This window comes from Gymnodraco acuticeps, unplaced genomic scaffold (genome assembly GCF_902827175.1).
Source record: "Gymnodraco acuticeps unplaced genomic scaffold, fGymAcu1.1, whole genome shotgun sequence".
Classification (NCBI taxonomy): Eukaryota; Metazoa; Chordata; class Actinopteri; order Perciformes; family Bathydraconidae; genus Gymnodraco; species Gymnodraco acuticeps.
This window is the reverse complement of record NW_022990590.1, coordinates 2,985,645-3,007,936: the sequence shown is the minus strand read 5'-3', so window position 1 is coordinate 3,007,936 and position 22,292 is coordinate 2,985,645. Positions and strand designations below refer to the sequence as shown.

Below are 22,292 nucleotides of genomic sequence, written 5' to 3'. Positions count from 1 at the left end.
AGTTGGCCTTTCTTCATTCTATCCAATTGAGATGACCATTTAAAATGTGGCTTTGTGTGTTTAGCGGCTTGCTGCACTCTCCAGGATATAGTCTTGCACCTCGCACTAATGGGAAGCAATTCTTTGTCTGCCCAAATTAATAAATCATATCTCTGTCTTTGCAGGCGAGGGTCATTTGTTGGAATGCAGGGGCTACAAATAACCCACTAAAGAAAAAGAAAAAATGCAATTAGGCAGTTTAATAAAAAAAGACCAACAAATCCCCCCCAGTTCTTGGCCCAGGGAATATGGCCCGGCACAATTAGTAAAAGGGAGAAAGTGCTGGGAAAAAAGCTCATTATCCCTCAGTGGTCGGTTTCTCCTTGTACTCCCTGCTATCTTCATCGTGCCGTCCTCCCCGTGCAATCATGTTCCTTGTCTCTTACCTCCTCACCTTGCTAAATAATTACTTGGTTATGTTGAAAGGCTGATATCTCCGTGCTCCGCGATGTGACTCGGTGTCATGAATACTTTGTTGTTCAGGGGAAATGGTGATAACAACGTTTTTACTATGAAAGAAGCGTAAGCAACAGCTTTGTTCCTTCCTAGCTGTTGGAGGTTAGGCAGGGCCCATAAGGGTTCTGATGAGCTCTTGCCATCCTACCTGGCCTTTGACTCCTCTTCCTCTGACAGGCATTTTCTCCCTCAATGCACAAACTGTCAGTAGAAAAACACACGCACACACAAATTGCCTCCACTGCAATTAGGCAGCCTTCTTCCAATTAGACAAAGGAAGCTGGCAGATTGTGACCCCTCTGCCACTCTGCCTGAACTGTTCCCCCCTCTGCCTGCCGTAATGAGAGACTGCCTGTTTACAGTGCCTTTTAGCCTGCGTCTTCAGCAGCGTCTCTATTTTCCCTCCATAGATGCAGGAGCGGGTAAGAAGGAGGATTTTAATGATGCTTTGCTACATCTAAGGGAAAAGAGGCATAAGAGTTATGAAGGTGTAAGGAGTGTGAAAAGAACGAGTACGCATTACAAAATATTTCAGTTTGCACGTCTGTGTATGCACACACCTCTGTCTTTACTGGCTGAAGTGGTGGTATCAAGAGTCTCATACATCTCTGACTTCTGCCCGCGAACACTTTTTACCAAAGCCAACTCGATCCTTTTTTTTTTTTTTTTCAACCTGTGAGAAAACGCTACAAGCCCCTTTCTCACAGATACAGGGGAAAGGGGCGCGCTGCTATCAAGTCTAAGCCCTCCATTTACATATATGACGGGGTGTGGAGAACATGCAACCTCAAACTGCAAACTACAAGGTGACATAAAAAGGAACTCACATTTAACCCAATTTAGCCCAAAGACTATATTCAGTATGTCTAAGAGAAAAAGGGCAATTCGTTCTGATTTGTCTAAAGCCTTGAATTCTGGTAGAGATAAATTGTGATTTCCTTTTTTACACTATATACATGTTCCTATCTTGGATATTCAATTTGTAACCAATGAGTTCATACAGCGGGTACCAGATACCTGATTGTGCCTTTTGTAGTGTCTGAGATACAGCCATTCGCCTCTAACTGTATGCAACCTTTGGGAACATGAGACAACTGTTTCCTTCTAAAATATGACTACAATTGCTGACCTAGAGCGCAGACTTCCGCCAAGGCAAAATGCCCCATCTTGCAATTTGAATGAAAGTTGTTTGTGTATTCCCTCCCTGTTTTCCGAACATTTAATGGGTCCTTTCTTGGCCTCATGCTACAGCCTTCACCACATTTCATGGAAATTGGGTGTCATTTTTCTGTAATTCTGCTGACAAACTAACAAAGCCAAAAACACAACCTCCCTGGTCCCAAACTCTAAACATCGTATAGTAAGAAAAATGTACTTATTGTTCTGCTTAATCAAGCCCAGAGAATAGTACCACTATGGGCACAAATGAAAATGTCAGAATTACTGGTTGAATGTCCCGTGTTATAAAACACATGTACTCACAGAAAACCACAGTGTCATGTGACCTTAATGTTATGTCTCTTCCTTTTTCAGACAAGGTGATCCGGCACCGAGCAAGCAGTTTAAAGGACACCGCTCACGCTATATTTGCTGCCGAGCTGGACCCTGAGTTCGACCGCATGTGCGAAGAAATCAAAGAGGCGCGCTGGAAGAAAGGTAAGGAATCGCAGAAACATGGCAACATGTGACACATGTCTTTAAGCCATTTTAACAACACACTACCTAAATACGTACACTGTTGTGAAGGTTAAAAGCAATTCCATTATCATGATCACCTCTTTCTAATTATACCTACTTTTCATCATTAATAACTTTTAAACCAATGCAAATATTATAATGTTTACATATTATTGTTTTTAATTTTTACTTTAAGTTCTTATGTTTATAGAGATATTTTCATTTAATTTGATCTTTTTATTTACACATTTTTAAATGAACTTCTAATAATTTGTTTCTTTTTTATTATAAAATGGAGTAACTGTCTTGAAACCCAATTTCCCCAGGATACATGAAATACTCTAATTCTAATAAACAAGTAGTACTTGTCACAGCTTTGCAAAATCATACACTTTAATAATTGCAATTACTTTTTTTGCACTGCCCTCTTTATGTAGGGATGGTGGCCGAGCAGACTGATATAGCATACTAATGGCACTGAACTGTTTATCTAAATAAATAACTGTTGAATAATGAGCCCTAGCCAGTCCATGTGTGTTTCCCCAGCCTGCTCTTTCTTTTTGTGTAGTCTTTGATACATTATCTCATAGAATGGAGACCGTCTTTTTGTACCATAATATTACTTGATGGAGCAGTCAGTTTTCAGTGTAGAGTATGTGATGCCCGAGGCTCCAGTGTTCCAGACAGTACCTTCTGTGCTCGCTGTCTGCATGGTGCTCTGCGTCTCTCCACACACCAAACAGCCCCGAGCACTGCTGAGTGGATTTAGGGTAACTCTAAATGAGGTTTACGCATGGAGAAACACACATGTTTATCTTCAGATATGGAGCATAGAGGCATATTTATCGTATGGTCACATGTATAAGCTATACTTGCCCACGTGGGAATTGACTAATTAACAACAGCACCGGCACATTGGAAAGACTCAGCACACAGTATATGTTTAATGCTTAGAAGAATAATTTAGTTTTCACTGCTTTTTCGTTATACAATTACAGTTGAAATAAAGCAAACGGAACCCATACACACACAATAACGCAGAGTTGTCAGAGCAAGGAGTCAGTTGGGGGCCTATGGCCTTGCTCAAGGATCCCGCGATAGAGCCCATGAGGTGAACTGGCATATCTTTATCCATCAGTCCATAGTACTTAATGTTCGGTCTGTACAGAGACTCAAAGCAGTGCCTATTCGCTTCCCAAGTCCCTACAGACTGAGCTACTGCCACCCCCCTTATCTGAGACTGCAGAATGTTACTGATTAATAGTTTTTGTTTTACCCTTTCATTGATTGGCCATTACGACATGTCCCTCAAATAAAAAATAAAATTACAAATACATTCAGAAATCATGAAAACGAAGCTAAGATGTGAGAATAAAAATAAAAACCTTCTTATTTGTCTTAACTGTGTATCATGCATTTCTTTATTATAACCCCATATTTGTTTTAACTCTCCCAAAATTACAAGTTAATACTAGCATTTTAAACTTGTGAATAATCAAGATTTATCACAGACTATTAGCGTGATTAACGCATTCAAATGTTCTAATCGATTGACACCGCTAATCTTTTTTTATTATCCCTTCAATGAGATGAGACATACATATTTCTTGAAAGCTCACACAAGTATTGAGGGAACTGTACAAGATGAAGTGATTTCCCTTTTTAAAAACATTATCTATTAGCGCAGCCCTACCCCCTGAGGGCCCATTGACTTCTGACTCAAGCCACAGAGGCCCGGCCGAGAAACTTATCAAAGGGGAAGCAATTTTCCGAAGCCACCCTGTTGCTTTTGATTTCCTCTTTTAGCAGCTAAAAGCACAGGATGCTAAATGAATATTGCAGGAGCAAAAGTCAACTGCCTGAGTGGAGGAATACAGCAGCGTACATATTTCATCTTCCAGTCAAGGTTTTGCTCAGTTAACCCAACACGCTATGATGCACATTTGCGGCAGGGTTCAAAACCCACAGTGCATCTCGGGACTTTCTCCCCTGTGAGAAGATGAAAGGATCTGTGATAAACTTAAATATCACTTAATGTCAGGGAGGGTTGAAGTTTCTAATTGTCATCGTCTCGATCTCTGCTTTTCATTCCCGTGTGATTAAAGATATCAGTCAAACATGGAGTTATCGTTATCATAACGTTTTGCTGACTGACCCTATCTCAACCCCTTGGTCATATTTGTCTGGAGGATCATATTTGTATTGGTCTGTCAGAGTACCTTCCTAGCCTCTTGTTGTTTATACACTCATACATATCCACACACATGCACTCTATCTGGCCAGCACTATATTTCCGAAGTGTTTTCCCAGTTACATACACACACGTGCGCAATTTCACAATGCACACACACAGAGTATTGTCTGTTGTCGGTAACTGATCCTCTGTGGGCCCCGCAGACCTCCAGACGCCAGCTCAGCAGACGGAGCTGATGGGCGCCGTGGCAACCAGAAGGCACCACGCTGGAGCAGAGGAGCAGGCCAGGAGCAGCCCTCAGGGCGAGGCCACTGATAAACAGTGCACCACTAGTGAGTATTCAAAGTTTATCCAAAACTTCACAAACCACACAAACAATTAAAAGCCGCTACACTTACCGTTCTGAAACGACTGCTATAACTGGTTTGTGGCTCATGGCCAGATACAGAATTTTCTTAATTATGGAGTGGAGTAGATCTGCCTTTAAGCCTTTTGTCCTGAAAGATAAAAGCGCTTCTTAATACTCTTTTTAGGTGGGAAAGCCATGTTAAATAAAATACGAATCTCAGCAGGGTATTTTACTTGCTTTAAAACATGCCTGCAGAGGACTTTTAAAAAAAAAAGAGAGCTACATGTTGGTAAAATATTGTTTTGGTAGAGACATTATCTAAACCAGTGGTTCTCAACTGGTCAGGCCTCGGGACCCACTTTTTACTTGGTCAATACATCGCGACCCAACATTTTGAAGCACTCAAATCTATTCAACAAAAAATCGTGCTGTAATATATATATATATATACGCTTTTCAGCATACAATATTAATAAAAGTGAAGTACAGTGCATATATCCCTTATACCCCGTCACAGAACTAAAGTATGCTTTTAAAAAAGGTTTAATGAGATGATGGATTCAAAGCTGAACTATATAAAAAGGCACATGCTGGAAACCCAACCCCAGCAGGGGGGTCTGGGGGGATTCTCCCCCAGGAGATTTTTAGAAATACTAACAAACTATGCATTCTGGTACACTCTGAGAAGAAAATAAATAAATCTATTACTACCCGACATATTAATAATATGTTATGCCATTGTTTGTTTTTCACTTTGTTCTGACATCTTGCTGCGAGAAGAGCAAAGAGGAGATAGTCTGTGTGACTTACTTTAAATTGTGGGTAAGGGTAGATAGCTCCCATTGTTCTGTGACCTGTCAGTCATCAGACCGGGGGTCATATTTCATTATGTGTTGATTTCTATCTGAAGTTGTAACCATGGATGTATAAAGAAGAGTTCTACCGCAAAGTTATTGTCCGTGGGGACTTCCGGCAACCATCTTGATTCTGATTCTGATGGCCAGAAGACTCGAAAAAACATCAGCAAAGATATTTTATTGAGAAGATGATCACTATGTGACCGAAGTTTTCAAAACCGTTTATGGTCTACGGTACTTCCAGTCCAACGCAGACTGCATGCACAGCGTTAGAAAATCGGGATTTCAAAATAAAAGTTTGACTTTCCCTCCCCAAAAAACAAACAAATTCCAATTCCTTTTTTTCTTCAATTTTTTTTAATTCACAAAATCTTCACTCGAAACGGGTCCGCGACCCACTTTTCGGTCGCGACCCACCAGTTGAGAACCACTGATCTAAACCATTGGCTTGTGAAATATCACTTTAACCACTTTAGATATTTTCCCCATTTATTAAATAGTGTAGAGAGTGAGAGTATGAATCAAAGGGTTGCGGTAAGCATTCAAACTATGGCTTTAATTGATTTTAAAGCGATTGCACACATGATTATTTGTTCTTACCTATTGTGTATTTATTTTTTGAAGAGTTACACCCCAAGCTCAAACAAACACAAAAATCACTTCGAACAGTGCCATGTACCTCTCTGTTTGACTAGCACACCCACAAAAACGTTAGCTCTCTTCCTCAACTCGTTTTCTGTCTCTGACACAGCGTCAAACAGCTGTGTTGTATTACAACTGTATACCAGATGTATGTGTGACACACACACATACACACACACATACACACACACACACACACACACACACACACACACACACACACACACACACACACACACACACACACTTACACTTCTCTCAGCAGTGTAGAAGCCTCGCAGTGAGTTGCCTCATTAGCGGGGCTGCTCTCTCCTAACCACTCAGAACATGACCACGCCACAGAGCAATTACATGCCCACCTGTGGTAGACGGCAGGTGCCTAAGGGTGAAGGGAGGGCCAGGTATGGGCAGGGGGCAGACTAATGAGGCTGTTACGGGAGTGAATCACAGGTAAGCAGGTTTTACATGTAATATGAAGAATGCCCTCGAGCCTCAACCTGGACAAAATAACGGTACATGATTTAGGCTAAAAGTGGCGCCCTTAACAGTCATCAATTCATGGAGTCAAGTATCCTAAGATACTGTTATGTTTGGCTGTGAAAAAAAAAATAATTATTATGAAGGGCAGACCATCTATTTCTATGCATTTAGTTTTTTTTTTAGAAAGGGGCAGGTCATATATTTCTTCTCCCTGCTCCTTTTTCGCTCAATGGTGTGTTTGTAGAGACATGTTTTGTTGGCAATTATTGTACATTGGGTTTTGCGTACCATGAGCGGAACAAATAAAATGAAATGAAAAGTACACAATCTAGAATAGACATACGAATGTGGACTTGGAGCATGGGTGGTAACATATGCTCTGACTGGAAAAACGATTTCCTTGTCTTTTCAAATCACATTTGAGGCTTTTCTATTTACGCACAATGTTGAGGTACTTTACCTGAGTATTTTTTATTTAATGCCACTTAATTATTTTACTCCTCTACAATAGGGAGGCAAATATTCTACTCTTATCTATATTTATTTGACTACTTTAGTTACTTGTTACTTGTTCATATTATTAGCTCATACGGTGATTCATAGGTTTTTCATTATTATTCTGAAATTGTCCCTAATGCAAAATGAGCACTTTTCCTTTTAGTACTGAATAGTAAACATTTGATGTCAATACTCATACATGTACACATTACAGTAAGATTTTGAATGCAGGACTCTAATTTGTAATGGAGTATTTGAACAATTTACTAATGCTAATTTTACTTACTTAAAATCCTAGCATTTCTTCCTCCACTGGACACATCTTCAACTTACTTTATGACAAAGATGTTACCTAAAGTATTTAATTGGCTGATGCATTCATAATAAATAATGTTCTTTTTATATTGGGCAAAAGTTGAGACATATTTGTGTGTGTGTAGTACAACTGTCCAACACAAGGGGGTGCTTGTCCCTCATGAGAGTGTTTCTCATTGAGTTCCTGCTGTGTGGGTAAACCGTTCCTTCTCCCAGGGAGATGGTCCTTTCTCGAGAGATGAGGGCCTCTGTTTGCCCCCATTATTTCTGTATGAGTGGGCATGATGAAGTCTGCAGCTCACTTCATTTAAAACCTTTATTTATACAGATAAATCCCATTGAGATCATTGATCTCTTTTTCAAGGGAGACCTGCTCAAGTAGTTCCACATGAAACATAACAACATAAATAGAACAACAAAAGGACATCATACAGCATAATTTACATAATTATCCACATAAACAGGTACCAATAGCTTCCGATTGACTAGCATCCAACCGAGCTTTAAAAACATTTAGTGGCACCAGATTGTTCAGTTTCCATTTAATTTGCAGACTAGTCCAAGACAGAGAAGCTGCGCATCTAAAAGCCGTCTTCCCTAAGACAGTCCTAGCAGTTGGCACATTTAATAAAACCACAGCATTCGATCTCAGGCAGTAGCCACTTACAATTTTCCGTGAGATCAGGGAGCAGATGTAGGATGGAAGTTTATCCAACATGGCTTTGTATATAAAAATGTACCAGTGACTGAGCCTCCGTACAGTTAGTGAAAGCAAACCAGCCCTTGCATACAGGGTACAGTGATGGGTTAATGCTTTACAGTTTGTCACAAATCTCAGTGCACTGTGATACGCAGCATCTAACTTGACCAGGCAATTGGCAGGTGCATTCATATACATCAAATCACCATAGTCCAGCACAGGTAAAAAGGTCACAGTGACCAGCCTTTTCCTGGCCTCAAGCGAGAAACAGGACTTGTTCCTGTAGAAGAAACCTAGCCTAACCCTCAGCTTTTTAAGCAGGTTATTGATATGAAGTTTAAAAGTGAGACAATCATCAAGCCAGATACCAAGGTATTTGTAACAGGTAACCACTTCAAGTTTTGTTCCTTGCGTAGTTACAATATCTAAAACAGGCTCTGGTGTCTTTTTAGCTTTAGAAAAGAGCATTACCTTGGTTTTCTCAACATTTAAAAGAAGCTTTAGTTCAGAGAGCTGAGTCTGAATAATGTTAAAAACAGCCTGTAATTTAACACCAGCCTCCTTAATGGAGGGACCTGCACAGTACATCACGGTATCATCAGCATAAAAATGTAAAGTAGCTTCATCCACATTTTCACCTAAACTGTTGATGTAGATGGAGAATAAAAGTGGACCTAAAACAGAACCTTGGGGAACACCCTTTGCAATGTTCAACCACTCAGAAGACAGCCCATCAAAATGAACACATTGGGACCTTTCAGAGAGGTAGTTCACAAACCACCCTACTGCATGGCTGGACATGCCTATACTGACCAGCCTCTGCTTCAAAATGTGATGATCGACAGTGTCAAACGCTTTTGAAAGGTCAACAAATAGAGCTGCACAACTCTGCTTATTATCTAAAATACTCGTCACATCATTCACCACTTTCATTGTGGCAGTGATGGTGCTGTGTTGCTTTCTGAAGCCTGACTGATGTTTAGACAGGATGTCATTTGTACATAAAAACACCTTTACCTGTTCACTCACTAAGTGTTCAAGAACCTTAGCCAGAACTGACAACTTAGAGATGGGCCTATAGTTATTTAATAAGGTGGCCTCCCCTCCTTTTAGCAAAGGCAGGACATACGCTGACTTCCACAATTTTGGAATTGTGTTTGAGCTGAGGGAGAGGTTAAAAAGAGTAGTGAGAGGTGGAGCAATAAAATCTGCAGCTATCTTTAAAAAGAAAGGTTCTACGTTGTCCGGGCCAGCCGGTTTCTTAGGATCTAACTTGGTTAAAGCTTCACGAACAACATCAATAGTAAAAGGGGTAAAACTAAAAGGGTTTTCCAACACACGTTTTTCAGAGTCACATACTGTAGTGTTCACAGAAGCAGAGTTAGTGACAGAATCAAATAGAGAACCACAGGACACAAAATACTCATTAAAGCAATTTAGCATAGTAGCCCTGTCCGATATAGTGCCAGATGCTGTGGTAATGCACGGAGGTAGCTCATTACGGATATCGTCGGTGGATAACGATTTAATGGCTTTCCAAAATGTTCCAGGATTATTCAGATTCTTTGTGGTTACTGACAGATAGTACTTTGATTTAGCATTTTTGATATGTGAAGTGAAGCTATTTCTTAGCTGCCTAAAATGCAGCCATTCTACCTCTGAGCCTGATTTCCTAGCCTTTGCCCAGGCCTTGTTTCTCTCATGAAGGAGACTGGACAGATTAGCAGAAAACCAAGGATTGTCTCGTCCCTTTACTCTAAATTTACGCAGGGGTGCATGTCTATCAATGATCTCCATAAAACCAAGATAAAAATAAGACCATGCTGTATCTACATCAGCACACAGATCGATTTTACCCCAATCAAAATCAAACAGATCATGCACAAAACCCTGCTCCACAAAATGTTTTTTGTCTCTCTTAATGATAATGCGAGGTTTAACCTTTTGGACCTTAGTGTCCCTAATTGTGGCTACAACACAGTGATCACTCAGATAATTTGCAAATACTCCCTCAGATGAATATTTATGGGGAACATTAGTTAAAATGAGATCAATTAGGGAGGATTTATTAGGGGACTTAATGTTAGGGCGAGTAGGACTGTCAACAATCTGAGTAACATTTAAAGAGATACAAAGGATTTTAAAATCCTCTGACACTGCAGTTAACCAGTCCCATTTAAAATCTCCAAGTAGCACTATTTCCTTGTAGTCTAGTTGTGATAAAAGATTTGCTAGTGAAGACAAGGAGTCTTTGACAGCTGAGGGGGGTCTGTAACAACTCACTACCATGACCTGTTGACCCTTTGCCACTTCTATATTTATGGCTAAAAATTCAAATTGCTTACTGATCGATTTAATGGACCAGCACCAGAGGCGGTCCCATACACACAGGCGTTGGAGCTGTTCTTCATGAAATCCCAGAAGGATGAAGTGCTCTGACAAACAGTGCCATCTTTGCGCAAAATGATTATACAGGAATGAAAAGTCATTAAATAAACATGTTGTTAAAACTTTTTTTTTTTTTTTTTCTCCGCGCACACGTCCCCCCCCCCGCCCGCTGCCACCACCCGCCCAAGTATATTTCAAATCTGTGGGAATAACAGGGAAACTAATGTGGTTACACTGAACTTATTCTTAACATAAATGGCAACGCCACCACCTTTATTAGGCCGGTCGGTACGATACACATTAAAACCATTTAAGGCAATGTCAGAGGCCAAAATAGATTTGTTTTTTGGCAGAAAACCTGATGCCCATTACCTAGGCCACAGCCCTGGGTCCATGTTTCTGATAAAACAATGACGTCAGCGTCAGTCGAGCTCGCCCAGATACGGACAAAATCTAGTTTACCTAACAGACTGCGCACATTCAAGTGGATGAAACCCAACCCAGACCTAGCTTTAAAATCAGCAGGAGTAGCGATCTGACTACTACTACTGGGCGGACCAGGGTTAGGTTGTACATTTCCTGACAGTAATAACAACAACAAAACCAGGCATCTTTTCCTCTTAAACGACACACATACATTGTCATCTAAATTAGAAACACCGGAAAAGTCTGCGGGAGTGTGATTTGAGCTTAAGAAGCAGTCCTGAAGAACCATCATCGCAGGAAAACAAAAAAGACAAACATATTTTGTCGAGCAGATTGTCTGTGACAAGGCAACCGGTAATTGTTTGAGCAACACATCCGAACCTTTGCAGGGGATGCCCACTGCGGGTGGCAGAACAGACCTGAATCCAGTAGACTTCTCAGAATGACTAGAGATCTTCTCATAGTCCAAAACGGTTAACAGGCACAGCAGAATCCCGATATGGGCCATTTTCCCAGACCAGCACACAGTATCCGCGATGTTCCTGGAGCAAAATCAGCACAGCAGCAAAGGACAGGCGAAAACAGCAGCGTGGAAGCACTCCGGTGCCTCCGTGGTATCCCCGGGGTGAAAGCAGGCCTCTGCAACAGCAGAACCAGGACAGGTGGAAAGCAGGCCCCAGCAGTGGTAAAATCCTCCTCCGCACAGCAGCACACGCCCGGTGGAAGCAGGCCAAGCCCGAAGCGTGGATCCACTCCGTCTCTCCGCGACGACTCCGGGGTAAAAACCTCTCCAGTACAGCCGTATTCTACAGGTGGGAGCAGGCCTCCGTAGATCGCAGATCGCAGATCGCAGGCAGCAACAGGTGGAGCCGCTCCGTCTCTTCGCGACGTCTCCGGAGGAAAAACACCTCAGTACAGCCGTACTCGACAGGTGGGAGTAGGCCTCGGCAGATCGCAGACAACTAAAACTACTACTTGTATAAGCAGGGATGGCTAAAAGTTTGTAAGCAGGAGAGCTAGATGCACTTCAGTTCATCTTGTCCTAATAAGCCTGGAAAACAGCTATATAGGCAATTCCAAATTAAGTGTTCAATTTTCCCCGAGCATAATTCAGTCCAGGATGGATCAAGTCGTTTTTCAACGTTTTTTTTTTTTTTTAAATGTCAAAACATATTATTCAACGTTCTGTCTTATACTGGGGCAGTACACCAGAGTTAATAACTACAGCCGTATTTGCCACAGAGCTTATTCAACATCTCTGACTCGGTCAACAAAAATTGGACCTGAAGAAACCTACATGTATTTAATTAACTTTGGCCTGTTATTGTAAAGTTGTATATGAACTTAAGTCTAGGTATATTGGCAAAAAGTAAACCTTTATTAATCAATTTCATTATCCTTAACAATGTGAAACACAATGATAAATAAGAGTACATGCTTATGTTAAAGGGGCCCTATTATGCTCATTTTTAGGTTCATATTTGAATTGTGTGCTTCTATTGTGACATGAATACATGTTTTAATGTTCCAACAATTATTCATCATTATTTTTACAGCGCTGACTGTGCTGCTGCACCTCTTTTTGCGCTGGTTGGTCAACCACTTAGAGATGTCCAGTCCCTTGTCCTATCACTAACAATGTGTTGTAGCGCTAGCCAATAGAAGTGCGAGTGTTACATAATGATGTCATTATGTTACGGAAGTAAACAAAGAAGTCCAATGGAGGTGTTTCAAAAAGGGGGGGGGGGGGGGGGGGAGAAAGAGTGTGTGGGTGAGGGACCATTTATATGCTCAAAAACCTGTATAACAATAAAGGAAAGGTAAATCCCCCAAAAGCCCCTTTAATCAGCTAATATATGTGTAATCCACACAGACCTATATTTAAGCAATAGCTCACAACAGGCCGTGGTATATGCTCATTATATCACAGCTAAGGGGCGTGGTTCGGCCCGACGCGAAGCGGTTACCAAGTGTGGCAATATGAAAGAAAAAGACACACTCTAATTTATGCTATGCAACAACACTAACAGCTAGCGAACATATTAGACAGAGAGCGTTGACCGATTATTTGGCTATTTATTTACATTCATTTGTATGTTGCCGTTTATTGTGCACCCACTGAAAGACTGTCCAGCATCAGTAGAATGGCTTACGTGGTTACTTGTATAGGTTGAGGTTGTACTAACTAGGCTTGGCGTGACAAGAATATTGCTCCACTTTGTCCGGTCCCCGAGATTCGGCTTCCAGTAGCTCTGGAGAGAGCTTTCGCACCTGTGGCCACTAACGGTCATAATTTCTCTGCTTTGTTTCCAGACCTGCATCAGAAAGCTTTTGAATGGTGGTACTTTTCCAGTTGGTCTACCTGCTCTTCACTTAGCTCTGCATGTCGTCGTTTAGGTGCTTTTTTTTCTGGAGATAGGCACTGCTCAATCCACTCCTCGATAGTAAGGCCACCCCGGAGGTCGAAGTTAAGTAAGGGATAAAGTGCAGCGAGGCGGTCATTATGGGTAAAAGAACACCCGACGGGCAGATCAAAATTAGTCCGTTGTTACTGTTTGAACTACGTAGCAACTGCTTCGATAGCGTTTTTGCGAACCTTTTTGATTACAGATTTGAAAACATCGTTGCTTGCTTTAAAAGTAGCACAATTCATTATGTCAAACCTTGGAAAGTATCTAGATATCCCTGCCCTAATGCCAAAGTAACTGGCAACTGAATATGTTTTGCCGTTTGATGTCTATGTCTGCCCGTTACTTCTCCGCTGTTTTCTTGTCCCAGTTTAAAAAGCAAACTGCATGCAGTTTGCTTTTCAGCCCAACTGTATACAGTTAAATCGACCGGACTTCTTTCTGCAGATATGAGCGTCCTTAACAACGGTCAATAAGTCCTTGCTGCACATTATCCCTTACATGTTTCCATCTTAAGCTTTGTTAGTTAGTTAGTTTCGTAACGGACGTAATGTAACAGTTGTAGCTTTTTTTTCGGACTACAATTCTACCCGTGATATACGCTCATTATATCACGGCTAAGAACCAATCAGATTGCTTGATTTGACTTGACCGTTTTATAATCTTGTTTTTAAAGGTGACAGCCAACACTAGGCCTGTACATGCTACTTTAAGCTGCTCTTTTTTATCTCCAGAGCCAAATGTCACAGATGCGGACCACCAATTTAGAAAACTCTTGGGAGAGTCGTTATCAGCTCCACCAGAGGCTTAATTAATTAAGCTAACTCAGCTGATTAATTTGTGACATCTGCAGCCTGTTCTCACCTGGAGCACCTCAGCAAGGCAGCTATTAGGCTAATTGATCACAGAGTCAGTCATGTCTGGAGATGTGACACAACATCATAATAAAAGCGCAGTGCTTCTACTGGGAGAGAGGCATCCTGTCGTCGATCCGGTACTTTATCATTCAGAACATTCAAATATAACACAATAGAAACTCACACACACTGGTGACTGAAGTTATAAGAGTATAATGTTATAAGTGTTAGGGAAATAATTGTCCTAGACTCCTAGATATGACGTACATGACCAACCCTGACGTCTGTTATCTCCTTTAAGGAGATAGGCTGCTTCAGCCATAATGTTATTGTTCCCATTCTGTGACCGGGCAAACCTAGGTCACAGATGGTCTATTGTTGTGGGTGCACTGGGACACTTCCTTCTTTGTTGTTTGTGGACTCCAAGGTATGAAATCTTCGAGGCCATAAGTGACGGACGCAAGTAACTCAGTGTGCCCAACTGTCTAAGCTATCTTATCAAAATATGTTGATTACTCTATGTGAAACCAGTTAAATGGGCTAACGAGAGAGAGGCGCTCCAGAATTGACGTGGCAGCTCTACCGTGCAGTCAGATCGTGGCTGCTGTGACTTGTGATGTGAATTCTCCGGCCGAAGCTCCAAATAAACCATCAGTGTTTGACATCAAAGCTCCTGCTCTTCCCGTGTCTCTTTCCTGAGTCGGTGACTCCCACTGCATTGCTGCTACACAGAAGTTTCCCTTACAATAAGGAACAGAATACTTTAGGTTCGCTAAAAACATGTGTCAAAAGATTGAGAGAATCGTACACGAAAAATACACATTTAAGGGACATTTGGACGTTTCCCTTAAGCTAGTCTCACTGGATCGTAGAAAGAAGAGACATGCTACAAATGTTATCCATTATGAACTAAATGATTAAATTACAATAAGGCTTATAATGATAAGCTAAGAGTCCCTTTACAATCCTTTGTGCCAATACTGAATAAATAAACTGTTGCCCACTGCAGCCAGGTCATTTTGGGGTTGTTGGCTTTCCCGTCCTCTTCTGTGAAAGGTCAGGACACATGAAGGTTAAAGTTGTCCTCGATCATTACCTGCAGGGGAAAGCCTATCTGGGGCTGTTTTGGTATCTGCACTTCTATGGGGCTTTTATCTGGGCCACCTCTCCCCCACTCCTTCCAGCCCTCTTTTCCCACTGCCTAGAGCTGAGAATTGCCCGTGACAGTTAGATATTCAGGAGAGTGGTGGCCGTGATGGGATGCACCATTTGGAAACCGTGGAGGAAGTTACGCAAAAAGCTTTTTGAAGACTATTTCTGAATCAGGTGTCAAAAGCAGTGGCTGCAGATAAGCCTGTTTAGATGGATGGGGGCAGCCTCTGCCACTGCCAGGTCAGTCAGGGCTAGAAATATGGGAGACCTCGCTGCTGTTGATGCACAAGAATACAGGAAGAAGGATGTGGTTTCCATTAGCCTGCATGGTTAGTCATGGTTTTCCTGCTCACAGATCTTCTCTCTCTCCTCTCCTCTGTCACTCTCTCCCTGGGGGGGCAGAAAACCTGATGCCCATTACCTAGGCCACAGCCCTGGGTTCATTTGTAGTGCATCACCACAAGGATCTGGTTCATATGGAGTGCCTTGCTTTCATTCATAATTAACGCCTCAGGTTTCTCACTCATGACTGTTTTTGCAATCTCGATCAGCTGTTTTTTCTCTGTTACAGTCAGCTAAATATTAATGTCTAATTTTTGTTCAGTTTTTTTTTTTAATGTCACAGTTAGACTTGAGTCTTGTTATAATTTAGTATAGACCTTTTCAGTAGTTTTGTTGCCATGGTTCACGAGTGTCCTTCCACTGCAAGTTGAAAAGATTGTCCTTACGCAACTGTTTGTGGAATAAAACTGTCTGCGTAATGTGCCCTCCCCACCACTCGATAGTGCGCCCCAAGGCAGCAGCCACCCGGCTCTATTCATGCTACTGGAACACTGCTGTGCATGGCCCATCTCTCCCTTGCCTTGTATCTCACAGTAAACGGACAACTCCTCTTCCCATTGCCAATATCAATCTATCACCAGACCTTGATGGGATATTTAAAGGCATAATAAACACTCCTTGCTTCCTTTTACCTAGGGCTGAAGTAGTTCCTGCATAAAAGGATGGCCTGCATTTTTGCTCAGGACAAAAGGACAATGGGCAAACAGCCTGTGACATGCACTGACAAGGAAACGGGTCAACAAGGGGGCACTTCTTCGTTTAAGAAACTCAAAGCACTGTTGCAGACAATTCTATTAACGTGATTTTCTCATCTCTCTGCCTCTTCTGTTTACAAGGACGATGGACCTAAGACACTTAGGCTGGAGCCACACGGGAACGGTAACGCAAATGAACCAAATTCGATATCCAAAAAGTCTTCAGTCCACACGCAGTAGGCACCAGAAACGTGTCCTTCCACACGAGACCGCTCGACCCGCTGGAGACGCTGTAGTACATATGCCGGGCCTGTAAGTGGCGCAGTACTTCCACCACAAAATACACCAAAAGCAGCAAAGAAGACTTCCCTAGCATGGTTGCCATGGTTGCCCTTCTGTTTATTCTCCGCGGTGGATTTAGCAGCAGAGGTGGGAGAGGCAGGGCTCTGGTTCTTTTTCTCCCTCCCCGAGGCAAGCGTGTGCTCCTGCTGTAAATCTCTCCGGTAGTCCACCAACAGATGAAAAACACCCACCTCTCCGCCTCTTCCAAGGGACGAGGGGACCGTGCGGCAGAGTTTCCGTTAGAATATTTTTTCCGCCGGTCAACATGTCCGTTAAAGTTTAAATTGTCCGGACAAAATTAGAAAAGTGCCGGTCAGAGGTCTTCTTTGTTATTTATTGAGCTTTAAAACAAATTGATAACGACTCTATATAATAATATAATAATACAAAACGGAGCCTCTCTTTTCCTCCCCCTCTTCTGACAGCCCAGCAGCTGATCTCTGAGCAGGAGACGTGGGGAGAGGCGGGGCTATTGCTTCATTGTTATCAGAAAATTATCGTATAGGGCGTAGACACGGAGCCGTTTGGCCCCCCTGAGCGTTGCATCCCCAGATCTACCCACCATGGGACCTGTTATCGTTATCTGCGTTTCCCTGTCGGCCTTTAGTGGCCGAACCATCCAGGGATCACCAACTACATTTGTCCAAGGGCCAAAATGTATCCAATAGACACTATTGCGGGTCAGCGATTTTTACATAGCCCAGCATTTGTTGACCGGGAGGGGGGTGTGCTAGTGGAGCACGCTCAGGCACTGCGGGCCGCATAAAGCTTAGCAGACTCTTCACGCTAACGAAGGATCACTTCTAGGCAGGGTTGGGAGGGTTACTTTGTAAATGTCGTCAGTTACTGAATACTGAATACATGCTCTGAAAGTCATCAGAAAACAGTTACGTGTCTTAAAAAAGTATTCAGATTACTTTTGGAATACTTTATTTTTCCATAACAGATGGGTATGTTTCGGTGAACAGGAGACACGTATTTTACTGTTTTAATGGCTTATCAAGAACTCAAACACAACATCTTGGTGTCATTCTGGACAGCTCTCTCATCTGCACCACACATAAAAAACATCACCCGGACTGCATTATTTGTACTGTCTTAAAACCTTTCCTTAGAATATGTTATGAATTGTAAGGTGTCCTTGGGTGCTTTGAAAGGCGCCCCTAAATAGAATGAATTATCATTATTATTATTATTATTATCTGAAACGATGTAATAACTTTTAAAACTGTTTCCAGTCACTTGGCCCATGCATTCAGCAGCAGCAGGCCATTCACTTTGATTTCATCCCGTTATAAATGTCATAATTTCGACAATAAAGAAATGCTACATAAACGTTATCTTTCACATTTTATCTAACCATCTCCGTTTCTAACTTTCAATATATTTTAAAAGAGATCCCTCTCTCTCATCTGCGTGCGGGGGCGGGGCCTCACAGACACGCTGCATCTCTCTCGCTCACAGACACGCTGCAGCGCCGTGCAGTGTGCACACAGCTCTGCCGGTAATGAATACATTTTGTGAGGAAACTTTTCCACCAATAATTCCAATAAGTATTCCAAAATGTATTCACTTCAGGTTTACGAAAGTAACTGTAATCAGATTACTCGTTTTTCAAATGTAACGCCAGCTGAATACACTTGATTTGTGTATTCTCATTATGTAACGCCGTTACAACCCAACCCTGCTTCTAGGCTACTGTCCCGCAGCTCCTGCCTCTCTGTTGGACTCTGTCGCAGCGAGATCACTTCTTCTTCAAGGCAGGGAAGGTTTCGCAGTACGCAGTCTACTGACCCGCAGCTGCTGCCTCTCTGTTGGACTCCGGTACTGCACCTTACTCACGAGACGTTGTAAAAAAAAACGCACTAACCACTCCGCCAACGCCACAGTCACCCCCGTCGTGCGGGCCGGATGAGAATGTCTGGCGGGCCGGATGTGGCCCGCGGGCCGCCAGTTGGTGGTCACTGGTCTATATAATAGAGAACTGTAGCGGATACGACTGTTACCGTTCCCGTGTGGCTCCAGCCTTGGTGAAGGGAGAAGTTTAACCTTGAAGCCGATGTGCTTTGCGTGCTAGCTGATGTCCTCAACATCTATTATTTGTTTTGCTTGCAGAAGCTAAATACCCGTTGTTGCCATTGTTGCTTTTCTAAAGCTATCCTCTAAGAGTGTTACATTTGACACTTTGAGTAAATTGAGAGTTAAGTGAATTGGGACACATACTTGGCCAGTATGTCACTGTTAAAGCTACTCTTTCAATCCAAGTGATCTGCAAACACCCTCATGTCATCCAATCCCTCGGATAAGATTTTTCCACTTGTGTTCCTCCGCTCACATTTTTGTTCCAAATCTGAAAATTGGAAAAGTAAATGTGATAATTAAATTCTGTCCTTGGAGTTGATTATTTTCTTGTTTGGCAAATTGATTTATAAAAAGGCAGAACAGTGTTTTCTTAAAACCATTTTAGAAAAACCTGGTTTATGTTCTTACGGTAATATATTTATATATTTAAAAGATAACCTTTAATTATGTAATTAGTAGGGCTGCACATCATTCATTTCCCTTAGGGATAATATAATGGTCATGTATTAATGGTCGACTGCAGATATCTAGCCTCATACAGAAATGGTAGTGCTATTAATTAGTTATAAGAACTGGACACTGATGCTGCCCCAGTTACCTCTCTGTTACCAGGCACAAAACAATCTTAAATGGCAGTCTCTGACACCCAGTGGCGCTCAATGATAAAATCCATGCAAAGCATCCAAAGCCCTCAGCGAATAAGCGCTGAGCTTAAGCTGCCATTTTGTGGGCACAGATGCCTCTTGGATCATTGTGGCACCAAGCGTGAAATGAATGTAAAATCATCCATGATGCCTTTTGCTACCATTTATTGTTTGCAGATGAGCTGACATCAGTGTTAGTGTCTCCCAAATTTCATTCCTGTGTATGTGGGTCCTTTCACTCCCAGCGTATCACTGCGTGATAAGTGTACACAATTGACAAGGTCAGGTGGTGATCCTCTTCACAGGATTTTAATGTCTGTTTTTATTACTGTGCAATGCAGATACCCATATACAGCATATATTATGGTAAAGCGCTTTCATTTCCGCTTGAAATGAATGAGCCCGGGGAGTTGCACTGGAATGATTGAGCATTGCTGCTCATTGCCTCTGTGAATGCCCAATAACTGCAAGCTGTGCTGCCTAAGGATGTTAGAAAAGGTGATGGAAGGGGAGGAGAGAGATGGAGAGGAGTGAAAGCTAAGCTGCCATTAAACATGGTGGAAAAAAAGGGTACAGTGTTTGGGGCGAGGCCCCGTTCATTCCTATGAAAGTTGGTGCATGAAGTCTGAATGGCCTATCTTTGGAGGAGAATAGTGCTGCCCCTCGCCAAATTGGGGCTCTAGGCCATTGTCATTACTATTTGTATTAGGCAGTTCACTTACCTAGAAACGATTGTATGCACTGATTAACAGTGACTCTTTTCCACTGTAAGTCTACAGGAAAGGTATTTTTTGGGCCCAATGGCATACCATCGCTTGGCCCCGACATACATTTGGTTCAACACCAAGTGCACTTTGTGGGGCTTGTGGTCTAAACACCAACATTTCTGTTGGTTGACTGGTAAATCAGATGGCTGGACCTCAAATTAGGCAAGGCAAGTTTATTTATATAGCACTTTTCAACACAAGGCAATTCAAAGTGCTTTACAAAAAATGAAAGACATTAAGAAAATGGTATTTAAAATCAGTCATTAAAAAGAAAAGCTAATAAAATAAACATTAAAAGAAAAAATACATGGATAAAAGTTACAGTGCAGTCTAAGATATGAATAGTTCAATTAAAAGCAGCGACAAAAAGAAAAGTCTTCAGCCTGGATTTAAAAGTAGTAAGAGTTGCAGCGGACCTGCAGGTTTCTGGGAGTTTGTTCCAGATATTTGGAGCATAATAAATTACATTCATTGTTTTGAGCTAGGATTTTCTCTCTAGGAATATCTGTCCATCACAAATTACATTCAGATGCTTCCATGGGTGGTAGTCGGGTTTATATTTGCATTCCAATTATAGTAGATCTGAGGTTTTGCTTTCTTTATATCAGTGGTCACCAACCTTTTTAAGCCCAAGATCACCGACCTCGGCCTAGGTGAAAGGCGAGATCTACCTATTGCAGAATTGAGTGAAAAAGACGGCCCAGACAGTGCTTCCAATTTGAGGCCTTTTATATAGGCTAATTGCATCTGAATTACTGTTACAATGAAGGCTCCATAATCAGCTCACGGCATATAGGCAGGGGTAAAGTGTTATTTTTTATGAGTGGGGGGTGGACCTCACCTCTAGGGGGGTCCGGGGGGATGCTCCCCCGCAAAGATTTTTTTTTAAATATTGAAGTTGAAAGCATCAATCTGGTGCACTTTGAGAGCAACATGAAGAGATCTATGGATACCTCTCAGCACCCATATGAAACAGAACTGTAAACAGATTTTCTTTTTCTTTATGGATATTTTACAAATCACTCTCCTTTTAAACTGTATTCTTGTTTTACTGCCATATAGTATTTCATACCTGTTTTTCATTTATTCTCTTTTTGTTTGTATAATGATCATGTGAAGGTGTGCCGCGGAAATAATCTTTTGAATAATTTGTGACAAAACCGTTCTAAACACTCAGAGAGTCCTTTAGTTCAGGGGTTCCCAACCTTTATTGTGCCAAGGACCGGCAGATACATTAAAAAAAATTCGCGGACCGGTCGTCAATTTTAACTGATTTGAATATTTACTCACCAGCAGGTGGCAACAGAGGCTAATTGTATGTAACAGCCTGAAGAAATACCAATATGCATCCAAAACATATTAACAACATTTAAAACCAGGATACAATTAAAACTAAAAATTAGGACCGCTTTACAAATATTAATATAATATATAATATAGCCTAATATAGGTGGCAACAGTGGCTAATTGTATGTAACAGCCTGAACAAATAATAGAACAATCTGCATCCAAAACATATTAACAAAGTTTAAAACCAGGATACAATTAAAACAAATTAGGACCACATTGATACAACTGAAATGTCAGTGAGACCCCTGGGCTTGTTTGCCAGCCATAATAACGTCATACCGGGGCGTTCGTTCCGGTGCACTCCGACAGCATTTAGCACTACATCGAGATTAAGATTAAACTAATTTATTTTGGGAACACCCACATACCTGTGGAGTTGGCCAGATGTGTGTAAATTACTGTTCATGGTAATTTGAAAACAAATGCCGTTGTTGGACAGACACAAACACACCGAACATACACACACAGCAGAGCACATACACACACATCATGCGCCTTTGTGACCGGACATTTCCTTCATACAACGAGTAATAGGGGGAATAATCGGGCCGTTCGGTGTGTGTGTGTGTGTGTGTAGAGGTGTGTGTGTGGTTGAAACGTAGCAGCCTGCAGCAGGGAACACAGTGAAGGCG

General features: G+C 41.8%; 1 protein-coding gene across 1 annotated transcript in view; it reads left to right on the top strand.

The window, feature by feature from the left end:
• Window positions 1-22,292, top strand: part of atad2b (ATPase family AAA domain containing 2B) — an 89,202-nt gene that overhangs the window by 26,021 nt on the left and 40,889 nt on the right. Inside the window, 2 exon segments of the mRNA XM_034228634.1 lie at window positions 2,029-2,151; window positions 4,570-4,698. Coding sequence (XP_034084525.1) covers window positions 2,029-2,151; window positions 4,570-4,698 — 252 coding nt within the window.